This window comes from Heterocephalus glaber, unplaced genomic scaffold, assembly GCF_053883595.1.
Source record: "Heterocephalus glaber isolate CG9 unplaced genomic scaffold, H.glaber_assembly_v1.0 deba00001428, whole genome shotgun sequence".
Lineage (NCBI taxonomy): Eukaryota > Metazoa > Chordata > Mammalia > Rodentia > Bathyergidae > Heterocephalus > Heterocephalus glaber.
In genome coordinates this window covers 19,996,636-20,022,764 of record NW_028258293.1, presented here as the reverse complement: position 1 = coordinate 20,022,764, position 26,129 = coordinate 19,996,636, and the positions used below count along the sequence as shown (strand labels likewise).

The window sequence follows — 26,129 nt, the reverse complement described above, 5'->3', positions numbered from 1 at the left end:
GACATAAATTCAAGGCCAGCCTAGGCTACATATTGAGTTTAAGGCCAGCCTCAACTATATAGTGTTGCAAAAAACAAAACAAATAATACACAGAACAATCATATAACCAATATATCAAAATTAATCTCTACAGTTAAGATTTTGTTCCATCTGCTTCAACATTTTTTACCCACATCCTAGACCCCATACACAATATTTTTCTGAGCCATTTGAGTGTAGGTTGTATATTTATCTTCACATTTTCCCCTAAATACTTATTTATTTTATTAAGAATAAAGATATTCTTATATACCCACAGTAGAGTTATCACCTTCAGTAATTTTAGCACCGATACAATCCTTAAAATCTAATCTACAGTATTCCAATTTTGTAGGCTGACTCAAATAATATTCCTTAAGAGTCTTTTCCTCCACTCAGGATTCATTCTAGTATCAGATATTCCATTTAGTTTTTATATTTCCTTAGTCTTGTTCAATAAAAAGCATTTCCATGGCTGTTCTTTTAAAAAATATTGAAATGATATTCATATAACATAGAATTAATTACGTTAAGGTGAACAATTCAGTGGCACTAAATATAGTCACAATATTGTAAAATTACCTCTAACAAGTTCTAAAACATTTTTATCACTGCAGAAAGAAAGCCTACATCCAATAAAAAGAAGCTCTTCATTCCCTTTGCACACTGTTCCTAGTAATCACCAATCTGTATTCTCTCTCTATAGATTTACTTGTTTTGGAAATTTCATATAAATGGAATCATACAGTATGTGATCTTTGTGTCTGGTTTTTTTTTTTTTACTTATCATTTTTTCTGAATTCTATTCTTGCTGTAACATTTATCAGCCCATCATTCCTTTTTATGGCTGCAAAGTATTCTATTGTATGCGTATACGCTACACTTCTGTGTGCCAAAAAGTGTATACATGCTCAGGAAAAGAAAAATAGTATGATATTTCTTCAACAAATAGTGTTACCCTCATACAGGGGACCCTTCAGGATGTCATACTGCAGAAACAGGTAGTCCAGGCTGCTCTGGAACTTGCTATGTAGCCTAGGCTAGTCTTGAACTCTTGATCCTACTGCTTCAGCCTCCTAAGTGCTGGAATTACAGGTGTGTACCACCACATCCAGCTACATGTTCTTGTTTTAGTACTTGTTTTCAATTTGGGTATATACCTAAGAGTGGCAAGTTATATGTTAGTTCTCTATTTAACCTTCAATGTACTGTTTTATACAGCAGCCAAATTATTTTATCACCAGAAATATATGAGAGTTTCAATTTCTCCACATTCTCAGTAACACAGTTGTTTTCCTTATTTTTAACAATACTTATCCTAGTGGGTACCTTGTTGTGGGTTTTATATTGTTGTTTGTTTTGCAATGCTGGGGACTAAACCCTAAAGCTTAGTGCTTTTGCTCTACCACTGAGCTACATCCCCAGCCCCTTCACTGTAGTTTTGATTTGCATTTTCCTAATGACTAATGATCTTCAGCATCTGTTCAAATGATTTGGGGGCATTTGTATGTCTTCTCTGAAAAATGTGTATTTTTAATAGACAATTTACGCAATTTTTAATAGTTATTTGTACTTGTTATTAAATTATAAGGATTCTTTACATATTCTGCATGCTAGGTCTTTTTCAGATCTGACTTACAAATACTGTGCCCTATTTTACAAATGATTTTTTACTTTCTTGATAATATTCTGTGATGTACAAAAGTTTTGAATTTAATGAGGTATAATATATCCTCTTGTTCATGCTGTTGGTGTCATATCTAAGAACAAACTGTAAATTCAAGATCATGAAAATTTACCTGCCTCTCTCTTCCTAAAAGAATTTTATGATTTTAAGTCTTACATTTAGGTCATTAGTTCATTTTGAGTCAATTTTTATATATAGTATAAGGTAAGGGTAGAACTTCATTCTTTTGCATGTGGATATACAGTTTTCCATTACCATTTGTTGAAAAGAGTATTTTTTTCCTATTGAATGGTAACTATGTGACCATAGATGCATGAGGTTTTTGCATGTGTGTGTTGGAGTTCAAACCCAGAGCCTTGCATGTGCCAGGCAGGTGCCGTTCCACTGAGCTGTATCTCCAGCTCATGCTACTTACCAAAACTTAGTAAGCTCTGAAATTAGAAAGAGTGAGCCCTCAAATTATGTTCTTTTCAAGACTGCTTTTGTTATTCACAGTACCTTAAAATTCTATATGAATTTGAGGATTAGCTGTTTCTATTTCTAGCAAAAAAGACATTGAAATTTTATTAGGGAATGTACTAAATCTGTAGATTGCTTTGGGTAGTACTGATATCTTAACAACATCAAGTTTTCCAATCCATGAATGAATACGTCTTCTTTAAACCATAATCTGTAATTTCCAATGTATAAGGTCTTTCACAGTCTAGTTAAATATATCCCCAGATATTTTACTCTTTTTTGGATATATTATAAATTGAATTATTTTAATTTCCTTTTTGATAGTGTGCTTTTTTTTTTAACAATCCTCTTACAAGCTGAAGAACATTGGTTCCATCGCCTGCCTTGCAAGTGAAAGGTACCGAGTTCGATCCCCAGTACGGAAAAAAAAAAAAAGGTTGACGTTTTGGGCCGGGAATTTAGCTGAGTGGTGCCGCTGCCTGCCTTGCAAGTGCAAGGTCCTGAGTTCAATCCCCAGTACCAAAAAAACAAAGACTAATTGAAGAACAGCTGGGTGTGGTAGTTCATGCTTATATTCCCAGCATTCTAGGAGGCTGAGGCAGTGGGACAAGTTTGAGCCCAGTCTGGGTTACCTAGTGACTTAGTGGGACCCTGTCTCAAAATGCAGTAAAAGGCTAGGGCAAAGGTACTGAGTTCAATCCCCAGTATGACCAAAACAAACAAATTAACTAACTTAAACAATATTTAGCCCATGGCTGTACAAAAATAGTTGGCCATAATCTGCAAACCACTGGTCAAAATGTTTCTCTTCCAGTCAACATAGAATTGGATACTTCTTTCAAAAATCCTGATTATCTGTCTCTTGATGAGAGTGTTTGAGGTATTTATATCTAATGTAATTAATGATATGGCAGGTTTATGCCTACAATTTTGTCATTGATTTACTATGTCATAAGTCTCATTCATTCATTTGCTCAACCAAGAAGGATTTGGACCCAGGCATTCTTGAATGATAAGTAGCTACAATCCCAGTCCTGCACTCCACATCTTTTTTTGAGACAGTTTTAGTAAGTTGCCTAGGTTAGACTTGAACTTTTAATCTTCTTGCCTCAGCCTTTAGAGTATTTGGGAATGTAAATATGCACAGCCATGCCTAGTCCCATAAGTCTTTTTGATTATTTTTCTTTTAATCCTACTTTACTGTACTTTTTTATTTTTTAAGCTTGTGGTGGAACCTTTTAGAGGTGGGGCACAGTGGGGAAGCCCCTTAGGTCAATTGGTGAGTTGTGTGACCCCCTACTTGTCTTCCCACTTTCTGGTGCTAGTTCAAGATGTAATCCCTCACTTGCTCCCAAAACTGCAGCTGGCACTGTCATCAGCACTGTGAAGTGATACAGTAAAGGTGTAGGCCTGTCCAAGCATGTGCTATATAGCACATGGACTCTGAACCTCTTAAATTGTGAGCTGAAAACATCTTTTCTCTTTATAAGTTGGTTGTTTCAAGAATTTCATTGTACTAATGCAAAAGTGACTGATATACTATGCTTATAAGCTACTTTGATTAGGTTTTGCCCTTTTCAGTGTGGTTATGTTATTCATGTGAAAGACATGGAGTTTGCTCCCATGTTCTTTTCATTTTAAGATAATCTTTCTTTTTTCTCTTCCCATCCATTGATCTAATTTCGTTTTCTGAATATGGTAAGACCTAAACATACTTTCAAAAGTCAAAACTATAAACAAAGTTATACTCAGAGAAGTGTTACTCCTTCCTGAATTAATATAATTTTTCCAATGCTAATTCCTATTTTATATAATGTACTATTATTATGTAAAACATTGTAGGAGCCAATGGGTGTGTACATATTGGAATTCTGAATTAACAGCAATTTCTTTGAGACAAACTATTTACAAAGTTATATTTTTAAAAAGTTTGTAGATGTGTCAATTTTTATGGCTGCTGTAATCAAAAAAAGAAAAAAAGAACTTAAGACAGTAAATAGCAAAGAGGCAGATATAAATAAATCCACCATATCAATAATTACATTAAATGTGACTGTTCGAGACATTTCTCAGACAAAGAAGTAGAAATAGCAAATAAATACATGAAAAAGTGTTCAACATCACTGGTCATTCGAGAGATGCAAATGAAAACAACACTGAGATTCCACCTCACACCAGAAAGAATGGCTGCTATCATGAAATCAACCAATAACAAATGCTGGCGGGGCTGTGGGGAAAGAGGAACCATGCTCCACTGCTGGTGGGAGTGTAGACTGGTGCAACCACTGTGGAAATCAGTATGGAGATACCTCAAAGAACTAGGACTGGAAGTCCCATTTGACCCTGCTATTCCACTGCTGGGGATCTTCCCCCCAAAATTAAAAGAATCATACCACAGTGATATATGTGCACCCATGTTCATAGCAGCACAGTTTGTGATAGCTAAAACTTGGAAACAGCCCAAATGCCCATCAACTGGAGACTGGATAAAGAAAATGTGGTTTTTTTCTAAAATGGAGTACTACTCAGCCATAAAAAATGAGAAATTAGAGACATTTATAGCTAAGTGGATGCACATTGAGGCAATATTCTTAAGTGAAATAAATAGGACACACATGTATAAATACTGAATAGTTTCTCTGGTGTGAGAAACTGAAAGCGTATATAAGGACTAAAATGTATAATAGGTAATGTGAAATAGGAAGAAAAAGGGCAAAGGGGAAGGAAGTGGGAGGGGTAGGGGAAAGGACAGAAGGGAATGGGATTAATATGAGAAAATTGAAAAATAGGAACAAAATCTTTGTAAATAGGGAGGAATGCAGGGTTTGAAGGGAGGGCTGGGCAAGGGTGAAAAATAAGAACCAAGAGAGACTATGTAAAGGTGCAAATTTCCAATGATGAATGTCATTATTGTATACCTAAAATGTACCAATGATTAGAATGAATAATCGATAATGCAAAATAGGAAGAAAAGGTCCAAAGGGGTAGGGGTAGTGGGAGAGGCAGGGGAAAGGAAAGAAGGGAAAGGAAAAATGATGAGAAATGGAAAAAATGGAAATAAAGTCTTTGTAAAGTGGAGGGGGTGAAGGGAGGGCTAGGAATGGGGAAAAAAATAAGAACCAAGATGCATTATGTAAAGGTTCAATTCCCAATGAGAAATGTAATTGTGTTGCATGCCCAAAATATACCAATAAAAGAATTTAACAAAAAAAAATGTGACTGTTCCAAACACACCAATGAAAACAGAGATTGCCAGACAGGATACTTCATCAGAATATTAAATTCATAGCATTATATGAATCAGATAAATTGTGAAGAAAGCAGCAATGGAGTTATAAGGGATTCTATTCTAATTAGACTATAGTGTTAGTTTTCCATCACTGTGACAAAATACTTGAGAATAATGACTTAAATGAGGAAAAATATTTATTTGGCTTATGGTTTCAAAGGGTTCAGTCCATGGTCAGCTGGCTCTATTGCTTTTAAGATGGGAATGAGGCAGAAACATTATGGTAGAAGGATGTGGAAGAAAGCTGCTTACCTCATGGTAACCAAAAATGGAGGGGAAGGAAGGGATGAAGGGAAGAAGGGAAAGAGGAAATGAGGAGAGAAGGAGGGAGAAAGACCATAAGGTGGGGAGGGAGGTCAGGAACAAGTCTTAAAGCCATGCTTCCAGTAACCTGCTCCATCCAATTAGGTTCCATGTCCTAATATGGCCACTGGGCTGTGCACTCATCAATGGACTAATCCATTTGATCCAATCATTTCTCAAAAGCCCATCATCTCAAAAGCCTTTATTTAGCACACAAGGGACATGCTCTTTCAGGGGACATTTTAGATCCAAACCATAACAATCACTTTACATTATCAAAGAAGAATCTGCTATACTTACTAAGAGAGGATAGGATATATGTTTCATTATTTAGAAATAAGTTAAGGACAATATTCTAGAGTAAAGGTAAATTTTACATTATTCCCAAAAGTAATAGTGTAATAAACAATTTTCCCAAGCCTAAATGAGGTATTACTTAAATTCCATGTTCTTAAATGTCATGTGCTTTAAGTTTTATGAGAAATTACACTAAGGACTTATTCTTAAGTAGCAATGTTTGTTGCTGTGTTCAGTTATACTGTTAGAAATTCCATTTCTTTGAATTTCTTAAGTTATAAGCAGCTTTCTACATAACCCTGAATCATTTCCTAGTCTTCTTGTCACCCAAAATCCATCCAAAGTTGCAAAATAATGGTAGAGAAATATGAACAACATTCCAATGATAATTACTACTGATTTCACTACAATAGTACATACACATCCTGTTGATTATTCAAAGAGTAAAACATTCTAAAAAACTGCTTCCTCATTTCTGGAAGCATTAATGTTCTAAAATTCATTGCCTCAAACATTAAACACCTCAAACATTAACATGTATTTGTTTCCTGTTTTGAAAGAAGAAAAATAAAACACCTTTTCTCCAGAATTCTCCCTTTTACTGAATAATAATCATATGTTGCACAAATAGAACATTGTGTCTCAGCTTTCAAATGGGTAAACTGAAGAATAGATCGTGCTGTCAAGACATGATATATTTTGGAAGGCCTTACACAATTTATTATAGTCCTTTCTGTTTTATCCATGGTGGAGAAAATAGTGTCGCACCAATCATGGCTTATTAGATGTCATAAAGAAGAATATTTCTCATTCATTAAACCGATATTTATTGAGTATCTACTATGTTTCAGGTATTGGAACACAGGACTGAACAAAGACAATATCTCTACTTTCACAGATTAAAGTTTTACATATAGTTATGTAATTATCACTGAGAGGCATTGTTTGCTGTTTACAAATTTAGCGCATTATTTCTACATTTGTTAGAAATAGGAAATCACCTAAATTTTTTTTCAAAAACGTTCAAAAGTTTGGTTGAACTGAGCAACTGAAAAAGAGGGTATTTTTAGGGGTTACAAACATAGGCCTGAATATAACATGAATTAAATATATTTTATACACATATAAATAGAGCTTAGCAATGTGAGAATTTCTACATATAAGAAGTCAATTACCAAATACACACGACCACAAAGAATTCAAATCTAAAACTGTACATATTCCAAACAGGAATCCATAGAAGGTCACCTCAACTAAAACTATAAAAATATAGAGCACATTTCCTTTCTTCTTAAACACAGCAATCAGTTTTCTTTCTGGGTCTAGGATAATCAAATTTAATTGGCCCAGATTTCCAGTTTGTGCTTGTTCTGATTAATCAGGTTTTTATCTATTTTTAATTCTAAACTTAATCAGGAAACCAAAGAGCCTTGGGAGTTAAGTAGCAAGCACTGGGGAAGGATAAAGATTATGCAAGGAACAAGTAAGAAGGCATTGTCCTATCAAAAATAATACTTTTAATTAAAACGTCTTCCTTTCTTTTTCCCTTTCTTTCCTTCCTCCACTGTTAGTTCACTACTGAACTGCTGAGATATATCCATATAATTCTAGGGATGGATAAAAAGAAATTTGAGACAGGTTCTTAGGAGGTAACAGTTCAGTGAAAGTGACAAATTTTTAAATAAATAAAGCACAACAATGTCACATAGAGCAAAAGAGGATTATTTATCCTGTCACCATTAGAAGCTGCATTTCATAAAAATATTAATCTCTAAACTGCTTGTCTTGGTCAACTTTCCTGTCACTGGGACATAATTCTCAACAACCACAACTTAAAAGACAGTTTAATTTGGCTCATGGTTCCAGAGGATACAGGCCATGATTGGCTGGCCCCAAAATGGAAACATTATGGTGGAAGAATGTGGCAGACCAAAGCTGCTTAGTTCATGGTGGTCAGGAAGGAGTGCCAGAAAAGTACACCTGGGAGGAAAGGACCCAAGGTCACACCTACATGACCTACCCAGAAGTGGATTTTACTAATTTTCTAGGCAGCTCTCAAGCCAATCAAATTGACAATGCAACTTAACTGCCCCAGGGCTAAAGGAGCCAACTGAAATTTTAGACAGAAGAACTTAGTGACATTGAAGAACACTTAATTATGGCTATCTTGACTCAGATCATTTGTATTCAACAAGAGCTACTTAATGGTATCATTTAAGCATAAAAAGATAATGGGAAGGATAGTTTTAAATCAGGATCTTTCTGAACTATCCTCAAATTATACCATGTAGTAACTATGTACTTCATGTATGATTCTACTAAGCATACTACACCAATCAACAAAGAATTAGTCAATTACTGTCAGTTTTCGGTATTTTTAAAATGTCTCCTTTACAGGATTAGCACAAATATTTAATCTTTAATTTTGAAATGAAAAGTAATCAGGGTTGTTTTTTTTTTAATTCTTGCTAAAAATCAAATCCGAGGCCTTGTACATGCTACCCAAGTGCTCTACTACTGAGCTACATCCCCAGTCTAGCAATCAGATTCTTAATGTCATTCTGACTACTTCCTACAGCTGTTGGTTCAGGGTTCACCAAACATCTTAGTATTCCATTAATGGCTTCTCATGACTTCCTGTACTGCTGCATATATCTTTTTTTTCTGGAATGCACTTCTACTTTTCTAGCTAGCAAAAGTTTGTTCATAGTAACTGTACTGAACTGACTGTATTCCACTATAATTATGAAACCATGCCTGTTTCTTCACTAGGCTAAAAGTACCTCTGGGGAAAGAACTGTGATCTTTCATCTTTATATCCCTAGTGATCGCTTCTCAGCCTTTTGGCTAAGATCAAGTGTAGTATATCCCTAGTGACTAGGATAGAACCTGGCATACAGTAATGACTTTGTAAATATCTGATTAAAAATATATTTCTGTCATTATATAAGAAGATGAGTGTGATGAAGACTTTCTTGTAGACTATTCTATTCATTATAAGAAATTAAGTTGAACAATCTTCCTTGTAGATCCTATGTGTCTGAAGTAGACTACACATTGTAAGCACTTTCTTCAGAAAAGTGGTCCAGAATGGACTAGTGAGATTTAATGTTTCAAATCCCCAAAGAACATAGCTGATATTCAAACTGTCAAAAATGATTAATCACAGATATAGTAAAACCCAAATTTTCTATTTTCTCCTTTTCCATCTAGGGCACAATATACCAATCATAGTAATAGTGTAAGTTTTTCTGTAGTCAAATTCTCAAACTATCTTTTGAAAGCGGTACAGTATTGAAAAAGAAAATGAGTGCTTTACTTTTCCCATTCTTAGAATAAGACTAATGCCACATGAACAAGCTGAGAAAACTGAGTGAAGATAGAAACATGATTGAAGGCAACAGATTTTGACCACTTGATGAAAAAGGACAAAAAACACTGTACAAGCAACACATTAATCAGATGGTTTATAAAGTTATCAACCAACATGCTTCTTTTTTTTTTTTTTGGTACCAGGGATTGAACTTGGGACCTTGTGCTTGCGAGGCAGGTGCCGGAACCACTGAGCAAATCCCCAGCCCCTGAACATGCTTCTTAAAGAGATTGCCTTTAAGGTAAATAATTTTTTTACCTCATAAGCCATTTTACCTCTGGCATTTTTCTTTTTTTTTTCTTCCATTAAGTTTATTGGTACATTTTAGGTACACAATACAATTACATTCATCATTGGGATCTTGTACCTTCACATGATGTATCTTGGTTCTTATTTTTTGGCATTTTTCATCTTTCTATTTCAAGAACCTAATATTTTTAAATGTTCCTACAAAAATTCATATCACTTAAAGAATAATTACATAATATTATAGATAGAAGTTTTTCCAAGAGGAGACAAAAGTGAAAATATCAAAGATTTTTCGATTAAAATATTTAAAACCAGAAATAACCTTCTGAGTAGTAAGGCATCTTTACAATCAACATTTCAAGGATTTTATGTGCAAAATAGGCAAAACGTTTGAAGGTAAACTGAAAAAACAACTTTAGCTATTTTAATAACTTTTAAAAATCTATATTTAGTATTTCATAGAGAATCAGTGAAGAAGTACTGACCCAATAGTCGCAAATGAAAAACTGGTTAAATATGTGTAATCAAAAAGAAAGCATGTATATAAAAAGTATAAACAAATGGGATACGATTAATGTTTAGCTATGGAAACAGTGATGACAGTCGAAGGCTCACATCATTTTAATCAGACTTTTGAAATGTCTAATAAAACATATACTATGAAAATTGGGCAATAAATATTCTAAAACTAGTGTGTTTGCCATTAAAATCCAAATTATAGATGACTGGATATGAAAAACTATCAAGAGTTTTACAAGATTATTTGGGTCAGATTGGGACATCCATACTAAACAGGTATGGATTAAAGTATCTGAGAGGCTATAAAAACCAGTTCCTATGAATACGATCCTATTAAAATGAAAAAACTCATGGTTTATTGAACTTAAAACACAAATCTTGAGTAAACAAAAATATTTCACATAGGCTGCAATGACAAAAAAAGAGACAAGAGATCAAGATGATTAACAGGAAATTGCTGGAAGTGAGGTTCTAATGCCATTAGCCTATAACTATTTCAGGCAAACACAAACTTTTTAAACTGTGAAAAACAAATCATTATCCTAATTCTTAGAAGAACAAAGAAAATGCTATCATTTATTACATTAGACCTTTCACAGGAAAACCAGTTAAAGCTAAAAAGAATCTTGCAGTCTTATCTGCTTCCTCTCTGTGTTTTGTAAAATCAACTACAAACTTCCACCCTCACCTATGTAGTGAACTCTGACAATGGTCTAATATTGGCCTTCAGCAACAGTTTAACCAAAATGACTTCATAGAATACTTCTAGACAGAATTATCACCACCATATGGTTTAGAAAATACAACTCTGTGTAGAGCAATGCATCTTTCTTTTTGCTTTCCTTCCTTACCTTTTCCCAATTCTCTCTCTGAATAGCAAATTTAGAATATGAAAGCCAAGGAAAATTAAGCTGAAAATACTAGAGCAGATAAAACCCAATCTTCAAATGACAAACTATCTTGTATCATTCTGTACACCAAAAATCTTATAATGAAATATAATTACCATTTCTTCAAGATAAGTATATTCGTTTCATTTATTCAATAACCACTGATGGCTTCTGTGCCTGACGCACTGTGGCAGATAAACAGAACACAGAATAAGATGACACAGTAGTTTTTGAAGGTTATAGTCACCTCAGGGAAAAGTACTTATAAATACCAAAGAAAAAAGCAAAGGATAGAATTTCCGTATCACCTCAACTGAAACCAATATATACCAACCCTGCAATGCCTACTTCAAGATTTTTTTGTTACACAGGAAGGATAAAATCTCTAACTTGCTCAAATGATTGCATTTGCAAGGGTTTTTTTCTTTCTTTTTTTTTTGTTAAATTCTTTTATTGGTACATTGTAGGTATACAACACAATTACATTTCTCACTGGGAATTGTACCTTTACATAATGCATCTTGGTTCTTATTTTTTCCCCATTCCTAGCCCTCCCTTCACCCCCTCCACCCTTCCCTATTTACAAAGACTTTATTTCCATTTTTTCCATTTCTCATCATTTTTCCTTTCCCTTCTTTCCTTTCCCCTGCCCCTCCCACTACCCCTACCCCTTTGGACCTTTTCTTCCTATTTTGCATTATCGATTATTCATTCTAATCATTGGTACATTTTAGGTATACAATATAATGACATTCATCATTGGAAATTTGCACCTTTACATAGTCTCTCTTGGTTCTTATTTTTCGCCCTTGCCCAGCCTTCCCTTCAACCCCTCCAGTCCTCCCTATTTACAAAGATTTTGTTCCTATTTTTCCATTTTCTCATATTAATCCCATTCTCTTCTATCCTTTCCCCTACCCCTCCCACTTCCTTCCCCTTTGCCCTTTTTCTTCCTATTTCACATTACCTATTACACATTTTAGTCCTTATTTACACTTTCAGTTTCTCACACCAGAGAAACTATTCAGTATTTATACATGTGTGTCCTATTTATTTCACTTAGGAATAGTGCCTCAATGTGCATCCACTTAGCTATAAATGTCTCTAATTTCTCATTTTTTATGGCTGAGTAGTACTCCATTTTAGAAAAAAACCACATTTTCTTTATCCAGTCTCCAGTTGATGGGCATTTGGGCTGTTTCCAAGTTTTAGCTATCACAAACTGTGCTGCTATGAACATGGGTGCACATATATCACTGTGGTATGATTCTTTTAAATCCATGCAATTAGGAATGAAAAGGGTGAACTTACAACAGACCCAGCAGAAATCCAGAAGATCATCAATACCTACTTCCAGAACCTATATGCCAATAAGATGGGACAACACAAGAAATGGACAGATTCCTAGATACATATGAATTATGAAAGTTGAATGAACCTAAAAATTCTGAACAACCCAATATCAACCAATGAAACTGAAAATGTAATTAAAAACTTATCAACTAAGAAAAGCCTGGGCCCTGATGGCTTCACTGCTGAATTCTACAAGACATTTAGAGAGGAACTGCTGCCACTACTGTTTAAACTCGTCAATGAAATTGAAAGGGAAGCAATACTCCCAAATTCATTCCTGGAAGCAAGCATCACCTTGATCCCCAAAGCAGAGAAAGACCCAACCGAAAAGGAGAACTATAGGCCAATCTCACTAATGAACATAGATGCAAAAATCCTTAATAAGATACTGGCAAACAGAATGGAGAAGATCATCAAGAAGATCATACACCCTGATCAAGTGGGATTCATCCCAGGGATGCAGGGATGGTTCAATATATGCAAATCAATCAATGTAATACACTATATCAATAGAGCCAAGGACGAAAACCATATGATTATTTCCATAGACGCAGAAACAGCATTTGACAAAATCCAACATGCATTTATGATAAGGGTTTTTTTCTTAATTAAGAAAAAGGTATACACATAAGAATTAAATAGTTTTATAAGTTAAAAATCTTTTTTAACAAATCTTTTTATTGTAAAATGAAACAGAGATATAGAAAACCACACAAATCAAATGTATGCCTTAATGAATTATGTTATAAACAAATCATCTATGTCAACAAACCATGCCCCAAATCATCATCCCGCTTTACTGACATAACTGTCCTAACTTTGATATTAACCACTTTACTGAATTTCAGCATCCAAAGATACATTCCCATAGATACTATGGTTCAATTCCATGCTATTAAAAAACTGTATGTCTTAAATCTCTTTCAATCTAGAGATTCTTCTTCTCATGTCCTTTCTTTATAATTTATATACTTGTTAAAGAATTTGGCACATTTGAATAATAGTTTCTAAGTAATTCAAAGAGCTCTACCTTCTGTTTTTCTATCATGAGACTGGTAAAATTATACGTATTGTGTGGCAAGGCTAACAAACCACTGTTTTATTTTTTGATTGTGATGTTTAGAGATCACAGCCGTAGATCTTCATTGTTCAGGGATGAAAATCTTTTCTATTTATTAATCAGAATATTTCTAAAAAGAAACAATTCCCCTCATCTACTACATGTATTAGGTTGCCATGATTCTTTTTCCTTTACTGGTAACTTTTCAAGATAACAAATGAGCATCTGTCATATTCTGAGGCAGGTGATAATCCTTTTATATTCTAATACTATGAATTCATGAATCTGAACATATTTGCTGGATTTCAACCAACTGTAATTATAATTTTAAAAACTCAAATCTGGGCCGGGGATTTGGTTCTTGGTACCCCAAAAACAAAACAAAACAAAAAAACCCTCAAATCTTAGCATCTTAGATCAAGCCTTTTTAAGTTGGCTCCTGGGTTAGTTTCCTTTTTACTGAAATATGATTCATAAACCACAAAATTCACTTTTTAAAGTGTACATTTCAATGGTTTCTAGTATAGTCAATAGGGCATGTAACCATTATCAGTATCAACCTAGAACAACTTCATTACCCATGAGAAATCCTGTGCTCATTAGCTGTCACTTTCAATTTTCCCCTTGTTCAGCCCCTGGTAACTAGTCTACTTTCTATCTGTATAGCTTTGTCTATTATGACCATTTCACACAATATGTGGCCTTTTCTGTCTAGATTCTTTCACTTAACATGTTCTCAAGATTTATGCACATTAAAGTATGCTTCAATACATTACTCCTTTTTATGGATGAATAATTTTCTATTATGTGGATATAAATATTTAACACAATTTGTTTATCCATTCATCTATTTCTGATTGGCATTTGAGTTATTTCCATTTTTGTCTATTATGTATTAATGCTTCTGTGAACATTTATGTATGTTTTTGAGTGTTTTAAAATTTTCTTTTAGAATTTGATATGCTTTTACAGGCATATATATCTAAAAAACTAACACCACCATTAAAATTCTGAACACAAATTATCCAAAAAGTTTCAAGTCCCTTGTCACCTCTGTCTTTTCACCCATAAGGCAACCAGTAGACCTATTTCTGTCAACATGGATCAGATTGCATTTTTTTGGCTTGCAAATTAGCTGCCATTTATTTATAATTTATTTTTTATTTTAATGTAGTACAAGTAGATATTAGTAAAGAAAATAGGGCCGGGGATTTAGCTTGCCTTGCAAGCAGAACGTCCTGAGTTCGATCCCTGGTGAAAAGAGAAAAGGAAGAGAGGAGGGGAGGGGAGGGGAGGGGAGGGGAGGAGAGGAGAGATGAGACGAGACGAGAAAAGAGAAAAGAGAAAAGAAAAAAGAGAAATGAAACTTTTATTTATATGAAAAATAAAAGAAAATTTCATAACAAAATAATTAGAGAAAAACAATAGTTACTAAACTGTACACAAACTTAAAAGAATGGTCAAATGTTAATTAGACTACAAGGAGCTATGTACTCAATTTTCCTTCCCAAGGTGATGTAATTGTCATCGTAGAGGTCTTTCATTTCCTTGGTTAGATCAATTCCTAAGTATTTAACTTTTTTGGATGCTATTGTGAATCCTAATTTCTTTCTCAGTGAGTTCATTATTAGTGCATGGGAATATTACTGATTTTTGAGTGTGCATTTTGTATTTTGGGACACTGCTGAGTTTATTAATTCTAAGAGTTCTTGGTGGAATGTTTTTATAAGTAGAGGATCATGTCATCTGCAAATAATGATAATGTGAGCTCATCCTTTCCTATACCTATCTTTTATTTCTCTTGCCTGATTGTTCTGGTTAATGTTTTGGGAACTATGCTGAAGAGGAGTGGTAATAATGGACATCCTTGTCTTGTTCCTGAAACAGAGAAAAAGCTTTCAGTTTTTCCCCATTTAATATGATGTTGGCAGTAGGTTGATGATAAGCAGTTTTGATAATATTGAGATAAGATCCTTCTACACCTACTTCAGGGGTTTTTATCATGAATGGATATTGTATTTTGTCAAAGGCTTTTTCTATTTCAATTGAGATGATCATGTAAATTTTATCTTTGCTTCTGTTTACAAGATGAATTACATTTATTGATTTGTGTATGTTGAACAATTCTTGCATTCCTGGGATGAAGCCTACTTGGTAATGGTGTATAATCTTTCTGATGACTTGTTGCATTCTGTTTGCCAGTATCTTGTTGAGAATTGTTGAATTTATATTGATTAGAGAAATTGGCCTATAGTTCTCTTTTTTTGGCTGCATCCTTGTCTGATTTTGGTATCAAGGTAATGCTAGCATTCAAGAATGATGTAAGGAGTATTCCTTCCCACTTGATTTCATTAAAGACTTTGAAGAGTACTGGTGTTAGATCTTCCCTTAAGATCTTGTTGAATTCGGCAGTGAGTGCATAGGTCCTGAACTTTTCTTAGTTGGCAGGCTTTTAATTACTGCTTCAATTTCACTGGCTGTTATTGGATTATTCAAGATTTTTAAGTTTTCTTATTTCAGGTTTTGGTAATTCACATCTGCTAGGAATCTCTCTATTTCTTCTAAGTTCTCCAATTTTTGACATACAGATTTGTGAAATAGCCGCTAATAATTTTCTGGATTTCAGTGGTATCCGTTGTAATTTTACCTTTTTTCATTTTGCACTGATTTGTGTTTTTTTCTTTCCATTTTTTTAGTAAGCCTGGGTAAGGATTTGTCTGTTTTGTTTACTCTTTCAAAGAACCAGCTCTTCAATTCACTGTTTCTCTGAATGGTTTTTAAAGTTTCTATTTCATTGATTTCTACTCTAATCTTCATAATTTCCTTCCTTGAAGTCTGCTGTAATTTTGATAGGTTTTCCTTTATAAGTGATTTGTTGCTTTTCTCTAACAGATTTCAAGATTCTGTTTTTGTGTTGAATGTCTCTTATTTTAAATATTATGTGGCAGGTGTGGTTTTTTTGTGATTGTGGCTATTTGGGTTCTATATGCCTCACTTATCTGTATGTTAAATTCTCTTTCCATGTCTGGAGTGTTTTCTACTATTATTTCTGTAAACAGGCTTTTTTATGTCCTTTGTGTTGGTTTCTGATTTTTCATTAATTCAAATTATACTTATATTAGTATTCTTTGAGTTATCTAGCAGCTATTAATCCATTTTTCAGGTTCTTTTGTTGTTTCTAAGGTATTTTTCATTAACTAATCACTAACCACAGCCCAGTTTTCTAGATTTGACAATGTGTAGTCACACTGGTCATTATTTACAGAAAAAAACAGCAGAAAACATTCCAAATATGGAAAGAGAATTTAACATACAGATAAGTGAGGCATATAGAACCCAAATAGCCACAATCATGAAAAAAACCACACCCACCACATAATATTTAAAATAAGAGACATTCAACACAAGAACTTTCATTCATACTTTTAATCTCCTAGATTTGTCTGGAACTTTTTTATGGAATTCTATTCTCTTCTATGCTGGGAGTTCATGTTTTACATCTCTTTACCTCCACTAGAATTTTATGAGTGTCTTTTCTAGACTTGCTGATCATTTGTTTCATTTGGGTCATTATTTGTTTAGTTACTATCTTCTTTGAACTCTCCAAGGACTTTCTTTGTTACCTCCACTCATACCCTTTCAGACACTTCTGCTGTGTAGCTTACAATTTCCATCCCCTCGATCGGCTTTGAGGAAGTTAGGAGTTTTTGCAGGCACTCTGTCAGCTTGTTTTCTTGTATTTCTATTTTTTAAAATTTGTTTTCTGTGCTAGGGTTTGCAGCTTCTTTGGCCCAGTACTCTGTTCTGTAAGAATAAGCTTCAGTATTGTTTATTGCTCCCAGACGATCCAGATACTGGCATACAGATAAAACCAACTGGCAGCACCATTATGTCACCTTGGCTATACTGGTTAAGCGACAACAACTGCATTAAATATGAACTGGATACTAACAAACTCAAAGAATTACTTATGAAACCACCCTTTAACAGAGCAAAGAAGTCTATGATTTTAGTGTAGGCACTCAGGCAACCCTATATTTACTATAGTGATCTATAGTAAATTAGACCACTGGTTTCTCCTGGATGTAACCAGTGCTGCAAAAGCTTAAGCAGACCAGTTAGACTAAATTCCATCTCCTTCAGATCTAACCCCTCTAAAGTCTATACTCACCAAACCTGGCCTCCCACAACAGAATGCAGTCCATGTGATCTTCCTGGCCTGAGCTTGAGCCCATGAGGGGATCTCAGGAGATCTCTGTCTAGCTCTCACCCTCTCCAAGCCTATCTCTCAAGGTTGTCTCTCACCCAGTTTCTGTGGCAGGGTAACACTTCAGTCCTGGAACAAAAGTCTGCTCCTGAGTGTTCCTCCATGAGATCAACCTTTGGGTTGTCATCTCTGCTGCTCTGTGCTGCAGGATGCATGATGTGCCTGTGATGGAGGTTAGGGTGGGGCACACTTTCTTCACCCACAGGGCGCACAAGGCACTGGTGTCAGGGCTAGGGGTGAGGCTGGCGTTTTTCTCTCCTGATCAGCCTGTGAGGCGCTGGTGTTGTTAGTGGGAGTGAGGCAAAGACTTTCTCCTCACCACAGGGGCACATGAGGTGCAGAGGTCTAATGCAGAGATGGCGGGGTCTCTCTCCTCTCCCACAGGCTTGTGAGGCACTGGTGTCAGGGAGGGGCCACTCTCCTCTCCTGCAGGTCCCATCCAGACTGCATTTTTAGAACTTAATAAAATTAAATCATAAAACATACATTCTTTGTTGCCTGGTGGTTTTCCTTTAAGATAATTATTTTCATTTTAATCTATATTGTATTCATCAATAACTCATTTTTTGCATTGTTTATTCCATTGTATGTATAAACCAGATTTTTAAAATTAATTTCCATTATCAGTTATCCATTACTATTGATAAAAACTGGGCATGTTTCCAACTTTTACTATGTAAGTGAAATGAATATGGACATTCATGTAAAAATACTTTTACATATACATACTATTATTTTCCTTGGGTAAATTCCTAGAAGTGGAATGGCTGAATTACATGGTTTGCTTGACTTAAAAGAAAATAGTTAAACTATGTTCCAAAGTAGCCATACCATTTCATATTTCGAGTAGAAAAGAATAATGGTTCTAGTTTCTCAATATCTTCTCCAGTATGGAGGCAGCCCTCTAAAAAGCTACCACACTGAATGTACTTCTCTCTCCTGAAGGATAAGCCTCAAGTTGTGTGCCTTTTTACAACTGCATTAAACTTTGCAGGCCACAGCACCCCACTTCTTTGTTTTCAGTAGTCCCCGGATATCCAAACCAGGGTAGTTCATCCTCCTGCTCCCAATGAAATGGCACAAAATTAAGTCCCTCACCAGCCTACTACTCACCAGCCAGAACTCAGGAAACAAACTCCACTCTTATCTCTTCCCAGTACTCTCCAAGTTGGGAGAGATATTTAAAGGTTTTATATTTTCTGATTTATATCAAGTCATATAAACTTTTATAGATTTCAACAAAAGGACACCGAAAATGGAAGGAAAGACATACCCAACTGCTGGAACAGGAGAGCCACACTAGTGCCTGTGACAGGAAGACTATCATGTAAAGGAGTCTGAATCAATTGTCTATCTCCTGCACCCAAGGAAAACAGCTTCTGCAGAATGGAAGAAATACATACATATAAAATGATTTCAGACATTTTTTAAAAATAAAACTCCCTTTGAAATTCAATTTTATAGCAAATAACCATATGAGGGCCAGTTAACAGATGTAATGGGCAATAACATAATGTAAAACATTCAAGTAACTTTGTACACAACCAAAAATGGCAGAAGAAAATTCAGCAACTCAAAGTTGAAAATTTTTAGATGAGACACACACAAAAAACCACTGGCATTTACAAATGACTAAAAAGTAATAAAAGTTAAATTCAATAACTTTAGTAAAGGTCCATATGACAATTCTGCTTCTTTAAAGTTCAGACCCAACTGTGACAAAGTCCACATTTAATATTTTGCCCTAGTAGTAGAGGTGAGGAACATGAGAATAGAAATCAAAAAAAGAGAGTAACAATTTAAGAGAAAAGACTAAGAAAGAGAGAAGACATTTAAAAAGGCATAGGGCAGGGCCGGGGATTTAGCTCAGTGGTTTCGTTGCCTGCTGTGCAAGTGCAAGGACTAGAGTTCGATCCCCGCTACGAAAAAAAAAGGCATAGGGCAAGGAAAATGTATGCCTATTTTACTGTACGTAATGTTTTTGTCAGACTGAGGACAATGTGATCTTTAGGGTACTGTCTCTTTTCCTCGATATCAGATAAAAATAAGGAAAAACAATAAAATGAATGAATTAATAATTAAACAATCATTCTTTGAATGGTTTTAATTTTTTGTGTGTGTTTGATAATAAAGTTATTTAAAAAATAATTAAATAATCAACTAACTTTTTATGGTTTAAAAGAAAAAGAGGGTTTTTTTGTTTTGTTTTTGATGCTGGAGATTAGACCTACAGCCTCGTGGGTGCTAAGCATATACTCTACTTAGCAATAAGTCACACCCTAAGCCCCAAGTCCATTCCTTTTAAAGTATGGTTGCTCTAGAAATAATAAATATATTATAGCAGCTAAGATTCTTGGTTTTCTATTTCTTGGTTCTCATATTTCAAATATAAGAATCTCAAGAACAATAAAATAAAGGAATCTATTGAGAAATGGACATAATGTTACCCATAAAAACCTGTTGAATTTTCCTACTGTTATAAGTTTTGTCAAACATTTTTTGATTTTAAGTTAATAAAAATGAGGTATAACTATATACAGGAGTAAGAAAAGTAGAAAGAGCTCATTTAAAAGTTGAGTCTAAAAAAGTGTATGTCCAGAAAATATAAAGTAGAGTTCAAGTTATAGAAAACATGACTTCTAATTATGCTATATGAAAGGTGAACACTGTGTTAAAAATTAACCTCACAATCTAAGAAAAGAATGGAATCTTGGGCATCTTGAAGGTAAATCACAGGGACAATGCTTAGCTAGGCTTCTCTTTTAAAAAATATATTTAAAGAATTCTTTCCTTCCCTTTCTCATCAATTAACTGTAGAGAAAGAGGACTAGTCACTCTCCATCTAACTCTCTGTTGTGTTTACCTGGGACCCTCCAGCTGCTGGGACAAGGCAGGCACAAAGGTTTGCAATGAGGCTTTCCAAGGAGACATTCAGACTGTCCACATACACAGTATAGATCAGACCCAGGCAAGCCTGCAATGAGAAGATGCATGCAGTTATTTCATGGAAAAACCACTAAAAATAAATTGGCATGACATATGCTCCTGGAAAATTTCTCTTTGAACCAACTAAAGTGTACTCTACATAAATGTGGAATAAATGTTGAGCAGCAAACATTATTGAATTTATTAAATTTTCCTCAAGGACCAGGACTTCATAATGAGCTTCTGAGATGAGTTTACAGAAAGCAGAAAGCTCTAATTTGTAAAACAGTTGCCTGTGCTCAGATAATTACTTTAACCAACTGTTTTTGCTCTACTGTTTTGCCCTGTTATTTCAACTGCAAAATTCTAAATTCAAGATTTAAAAAAATTAGAGATTTCATACTTTATGATTCTTATAAATCTAGAACACTTACTCATTAGAAAATTTAACTTATGTGAATTAAAGCATAAGGTAGCAAAATAGAGAAAATAGTACAGCAGAAGGCACATGGTAAACAGAAGATAAAATTCAATCTTTATGATTGTGACTGAAAAACTAGTAATCATTAAGTTACCCACTGTCACCGAAAACTTGATACTGTTTATTTTTCTAGACTATATTATTTCACCTTCCAGAAGTTTTTCATAAATTACTAATAAATTTTTTCTTAAATTTGAAAATTCTCATCTAAAAAGGAAAAAATCTGTAAGTAAACAATATTTTAAAGATATGTTGGCAACAGTATGATCAAGATTGTCTTAAATCTTAAGTAATCCCATTTACTTCAATCTAACTCCTCATAAGTTGAATAAACATATACAAAGTTGTAATTACTAATGAATTTTAAATGTGCTACACGTAATCAAATTATTTCTTTAGGATTTATAATTTCTGGGTTTAACTAATATGGGACTGATTTAAGGATAAGCACTACATCCTTAGAGGGTAAAGAGTGACATTAACTTATTCAGGTATTCCTTTCACCCAACATGAATTTATTTCTCCTGTTCAAGCTAAGCTAATTTTATCAATCACTAAGCCAATTTAATGATATTTTCAATCCAAAGAACCTGTCATTGTTCATTCAAAACAGATTTACACAATAATTTAATAACGATAACTGTGAGTTCTTTACCCTAAAAACTTCTGGATAATCTAATCTGGATACCAACACCAGGCTTTTGGGAGCAAACACTTCTGCAGGCTGAATTAAATCAGACACTTCCTCTTCACCTTCAATCTCTTCCTTCTTTGTCCCCTAAAAAAAGCAATACTGCAATTAACAGAATTTCCTATCTTCATAATTCACAAAAGACACACATGTCACACTTTCCAGGTAATTTACAAAAATGCAAAACTAATTAAAAGTATAATTTACAAAAATTAGGCAAATAAATTATGAAGCAAAGAATACTTGTTTAATTTTTTTTAAAGTTCTTTAGTTTCCTAATAAATGTACCCCAACTTCAAGGATTTCCTTCACTCTCCACTTTCCTCCCTCCCTCCAGCTCTCTCTCCCTCCTTTCCTTCTCTCCCTCCCTTTTGAGAGTCTTGGTTATGTTGCCCATACTGGTCTTGAACTTCTGGGCTCAAGAAATTTTCTGTTTCAGTTACCCCAGGACCTGAAAATACAGACACATGCCCCTGTGCCTGGCTTTAAGGTTTAATAAGACATGTTAAAAGTATTTTAAGTAGTGACCAAAACAATTAAAAAATTACACTCACATAAATGTAAAGTCAGTTTTCAAGAGATAAGAAAAATATGCTTTAAAAATGAGACAATAATTTTCATTTTTTTGTTTTTCTGCTTGGCCCAATCTTTCAAATGAGGATTCAAGACTTGTAGAATGTTCAGTGCTCTTAGAGCACAATCAGTTCTAACTTTGCTCATAAACAACAATGCTAGTATAATGAGAAGGGAGAACATTTTCACACACAAAACTAAGTTTCGGGATGCACCTAATGACACTGAAATGCATGATTATAAATGGTAACTCTCATGCAGAATTTACCGCCATAAAGAAAAAACAAGAAAATGAAAGTCTTAGAAAAAATCCCTAAATTTCCACAACTAAATGCTGGTTAAATAACCCTGGAAATCCAGGAGTGGTGGTACATGTTTATAATCCTAGCAAGAGAGGCTGAGTCAGGAGGATCAAAAGTTTAAGGCCAAAAGATTAAAACTAGACCTATATCTCTTGCCATGCACTAAACTAAAATCAAAATGGATTAAAGATCTAAATATTAAAATAGAAACTCTGAACCAGTTGGAACAGAGGCTAGGTAGAACTCTTGAAGACATCGGCGTAGGAAAAGATTTTATGAACAAAACCTCAGTTGCCCGTGAACTAGCACAAACAATCAACAAGTGGGATCTCTTTTTACTAAAAAGCTTCTGCACAGCAAGAGAAACCACCAGCAGTGTGAAGAGACAACCCACAATGTGGGAACAAATCTTCACCTGCTTTTCCTGAGACAAAGGTCTACTATCTGGAATCTATAAAGAACTTAAAAAGATCAGACCTCCCAAATTTAAAGACCCAATCCAAAAATGGGCATTCAAAATGAACAGACATTTCTCAAAGAAGTAGAAATAGCAAATAAATATATGAAAAAATGTTCAACATCACTGGTCATTTGAGAGATGCAAATGAAAACAATGCTGAGATTCCACCTCACTCCAGAAACAATGGCTGCTATCTTGAAATCAACCAATAACAAATGCGGGCGGGGCTGTGGGGAAAGAGGAACCCTGCTCCACTGCTGGTGGGAGTGTAGACTGGTGCAACCACTGTGGAAATCAGTATGGAGATACCTCAAAGAACTAGGACTGGAAGTCCCATTTGACCCTGCTATTCCACTGCTGGGGATCTTCCCCAACAAAAGAATCATACCACAATGATATATGTGCCCCCATGTTCATAGCAGCACAGTGTGTGACAGCTAAAACTTGAAAACAGCCCAAATGGCCATCAACTAGAGACTGGATAAAGAAAATGTGGTTTTTTTAATAAAATGGAGTACTACTCAGCCATAAAAAATGAGAAATTAGAGACATTTATAGCTAAGTGGATGCACATTGAGGCAATATTCTTAAGTGAAATAAATAGGCCACACATGTGTAAATACCGAATAGTTTCTCTGGTGTGAGAAACTGAAAGTGTAAATAAGGACTAAATGTATAATAGGTAATGTGAAATAGGAAGAAAAGGGGCAAAGGGGAAGGAAGTGGAAGGGCTAGGGGAAAGGATAGAAGGGAATGGGATTAATATGAGAAAATGGAAAAATAGGAACAAAATCTTTGTAAATAGGAAGGACTGGAGGGGTTGAAGGGAGGGCTGGGCAAGGGCGAAAAATAAGAACCAAGAGAGACTATGTAAAGGTGCAAATTTCCAATGATGAATGTCATTATATTGTATACCTAAAATGTACCAATGATTAGAATGAATAATCGATAATGCAAAATAGGAAGAAAAGGTCCAAAGGGGTAGGGGTAGTGGGAGGGGCAGGGAAAAGGAAAAATGATGAGAAATGGAAAAAATGGAAACAAAGTCTTTGTAAATAGGGAAGGGTGGAGGGGGTGAAGGGAGGGCTAGGAATGGAAAAAAAATAAGAACCAAGATGCATTATGTAAAGGTACAATTCCCAGTGAGAAATGTAATTGTGTTGTATACCCACAATGTACCAATAAAAGAATTTAACAACAAAAAAAGTTTAAGGCCAGCCTAAGCTAGGTAATGAGACACTCTCTCATAAATTCAATGCCATTTGGGCTAGATAAGTAGATACTCTCTCTCATTTATGAATCAACAAATATTTGGTGTGGAACTGTTTGATAATACTCTATGACATACTCTGAAGAGTTTTTAGAGAGAAAAAGGTAAAAAAAATTCAGATTTATTTCTAAATATCCTAAGATTCTAGGACAATTTCCTAACTAGAATTCTCTTGTCTTTGCTTTAAACTAATCAAAGGTCCAACTTAAAACTTATCTTCCTCCTTGAAGACTTTTTTTCCCTAATTTTTTCTTTTTCCTACTTTCCAGCATGGTTTACCAATACATGAAGCTTTCTTATAGTGATTTCTTCCGCCAATCTTTCTCCCAAATGCCACAAAATGTTATGTTCAGCTGCTTGATTGCTAATTGTCAATTAATTACTAACAGTTATCGCAAGTACATGCAAAAGCACAGCTCCAATCTTTTTCCCTACATCTCACTCCTCCTGCAGTTGTTCCAACTTCCCACAAGCTGAATAAACATATATTAAAATCCTAATTTCCCTGTCTTTCACAGCTTATATTTGAGGTAGAATAGAAGAAATAAAGATAAGTAGAAAGGAGACAAAAAAATTTGTAATTTTAAATTTGGGTTTTGGCACATAAAAATTGCTCAAAGCTACAATGCCGTTTTGCCCTGCAGAAAACTCACTTCCCCTCAAATTCCTAAAGTATCTTAAAGATAAAATAAGCTTATAAATTGAAGACCTTGTTTTTTTTGGGGGGGGTGCTGGGGATCAAATTCGGGATCTTGCACTTGCGAGGCAGGTGGCGGAACCACTGAGCTAAATCCCCAGCCCCTTTGAGGTCCTTGTTTAGCACCTGTACCATTGGCTTGTGCTTTTCCTCCCACAAATCTCCATCGTCAAGGAAGGAGCACTTTTAAGTGGACAGTATACTTTTAAATTTAAAACACATGCAAATGCTCTACATTATAACCTACCCCACCAAATGGATGGTATGAAAGTACAAATACATATCCTAGATCATCCATTTTGAGGATACTCCCAAGGCCACAATAAAACCCAAATTCGGGCCGGATTTAGCTCAGTGGTTCTGGCGCCTGCCTCAGAAGCATAAGGTCCCAAGCTCGATCCCTGGTACCAAAAAAAATCCCAAAAAACAAAAAACCCAAATTCCAGACCATACTGTGCTTCAACTGAAAGCTCACATTACGGCCCCCTCTTGAGTGTATATCTCTTTCTAATAAACCTCCTTATGCTGCTCACTAAAATGTTTTGAAAATCCTTTTACTGTGGCAGAAGTCACTGAAGTCAGTGAACCCATAACCTACCCTGTGTATGAGGCACAGTGAGGTCCCCATCTTCTCTTTGGGGGACTTGCTGGACCAGTGGTGGTGAACCTATAGCACGTGTGCCACTTAGGGTGTTTTGTATCACTGAAAGCTCTAAAAGGTTCTCCATCACCGTCCTGGACATAGCCACTAGCAATGTTCAACTGCCATCAAATTCTGATTTCTTGCCACCTCTACTGCTACCACAATACTGTGAGTTACTATAATCTCTTATCAGGATTATTATAATAGCCTCCCTCCATCTCCTTTATTCTTCTTGGGCCCTACTTTGCTTCCTTGCTGTTCTTCAAACATGCTAGGCATGCTCCTACATAAAGGTTTACGAACTTGCTTACTTTGGAATCTTC

The 26,129-nt window shown here is 34.9% G+C and overlaps 1 protein-coding gene and 1 non-coding gene across 13 annotated transcripts in view; one reads left to right on the top strand and one right to left on the bottom strand.

Moving 5' to 3' along the window:
* Nucleotides 1-26,129, bottom strand: part of Sbf2 (SET binding factor 2) — a 450,794-nt gene that overhangs the window by 234,321 nt on the left and 190,344 nt on the right. For all 12 annotated transcript variants that reach the window (XM_087211305.1, XM_013074593.3, XM_013074594.3 and 9 more), the window contains 3 exons: nucleotides 21,826-21,948; nucleotides 20,628-20,738; nucleotides 19,038-19,143 (listed from right to left, as the gene is read on the bottom strand). In XM_087211305.1, coding sequence (XP_087067431.1) covers nucleotides 19,038-19,143; nucleotides 20,628-20,738; nucleotides 21,826-21,948 — 340 coding nt within the window. The remainder of the gene's footprint in view (nucleotides 1-19,037; nucleotides 19,144-20,627; nucleotides 20,739-21,825; nucleotides 21,949-26,129) is intronic.
* Nucleotides 8,881-9,072, top strand: LOC147827997 (U2 spliceosomal RNA). Its single transcript, XR_015451511.1, has one exon. It is a non-coding gene; the product is annotated as a U2 spliceosomal RNA (small nuclear RNA).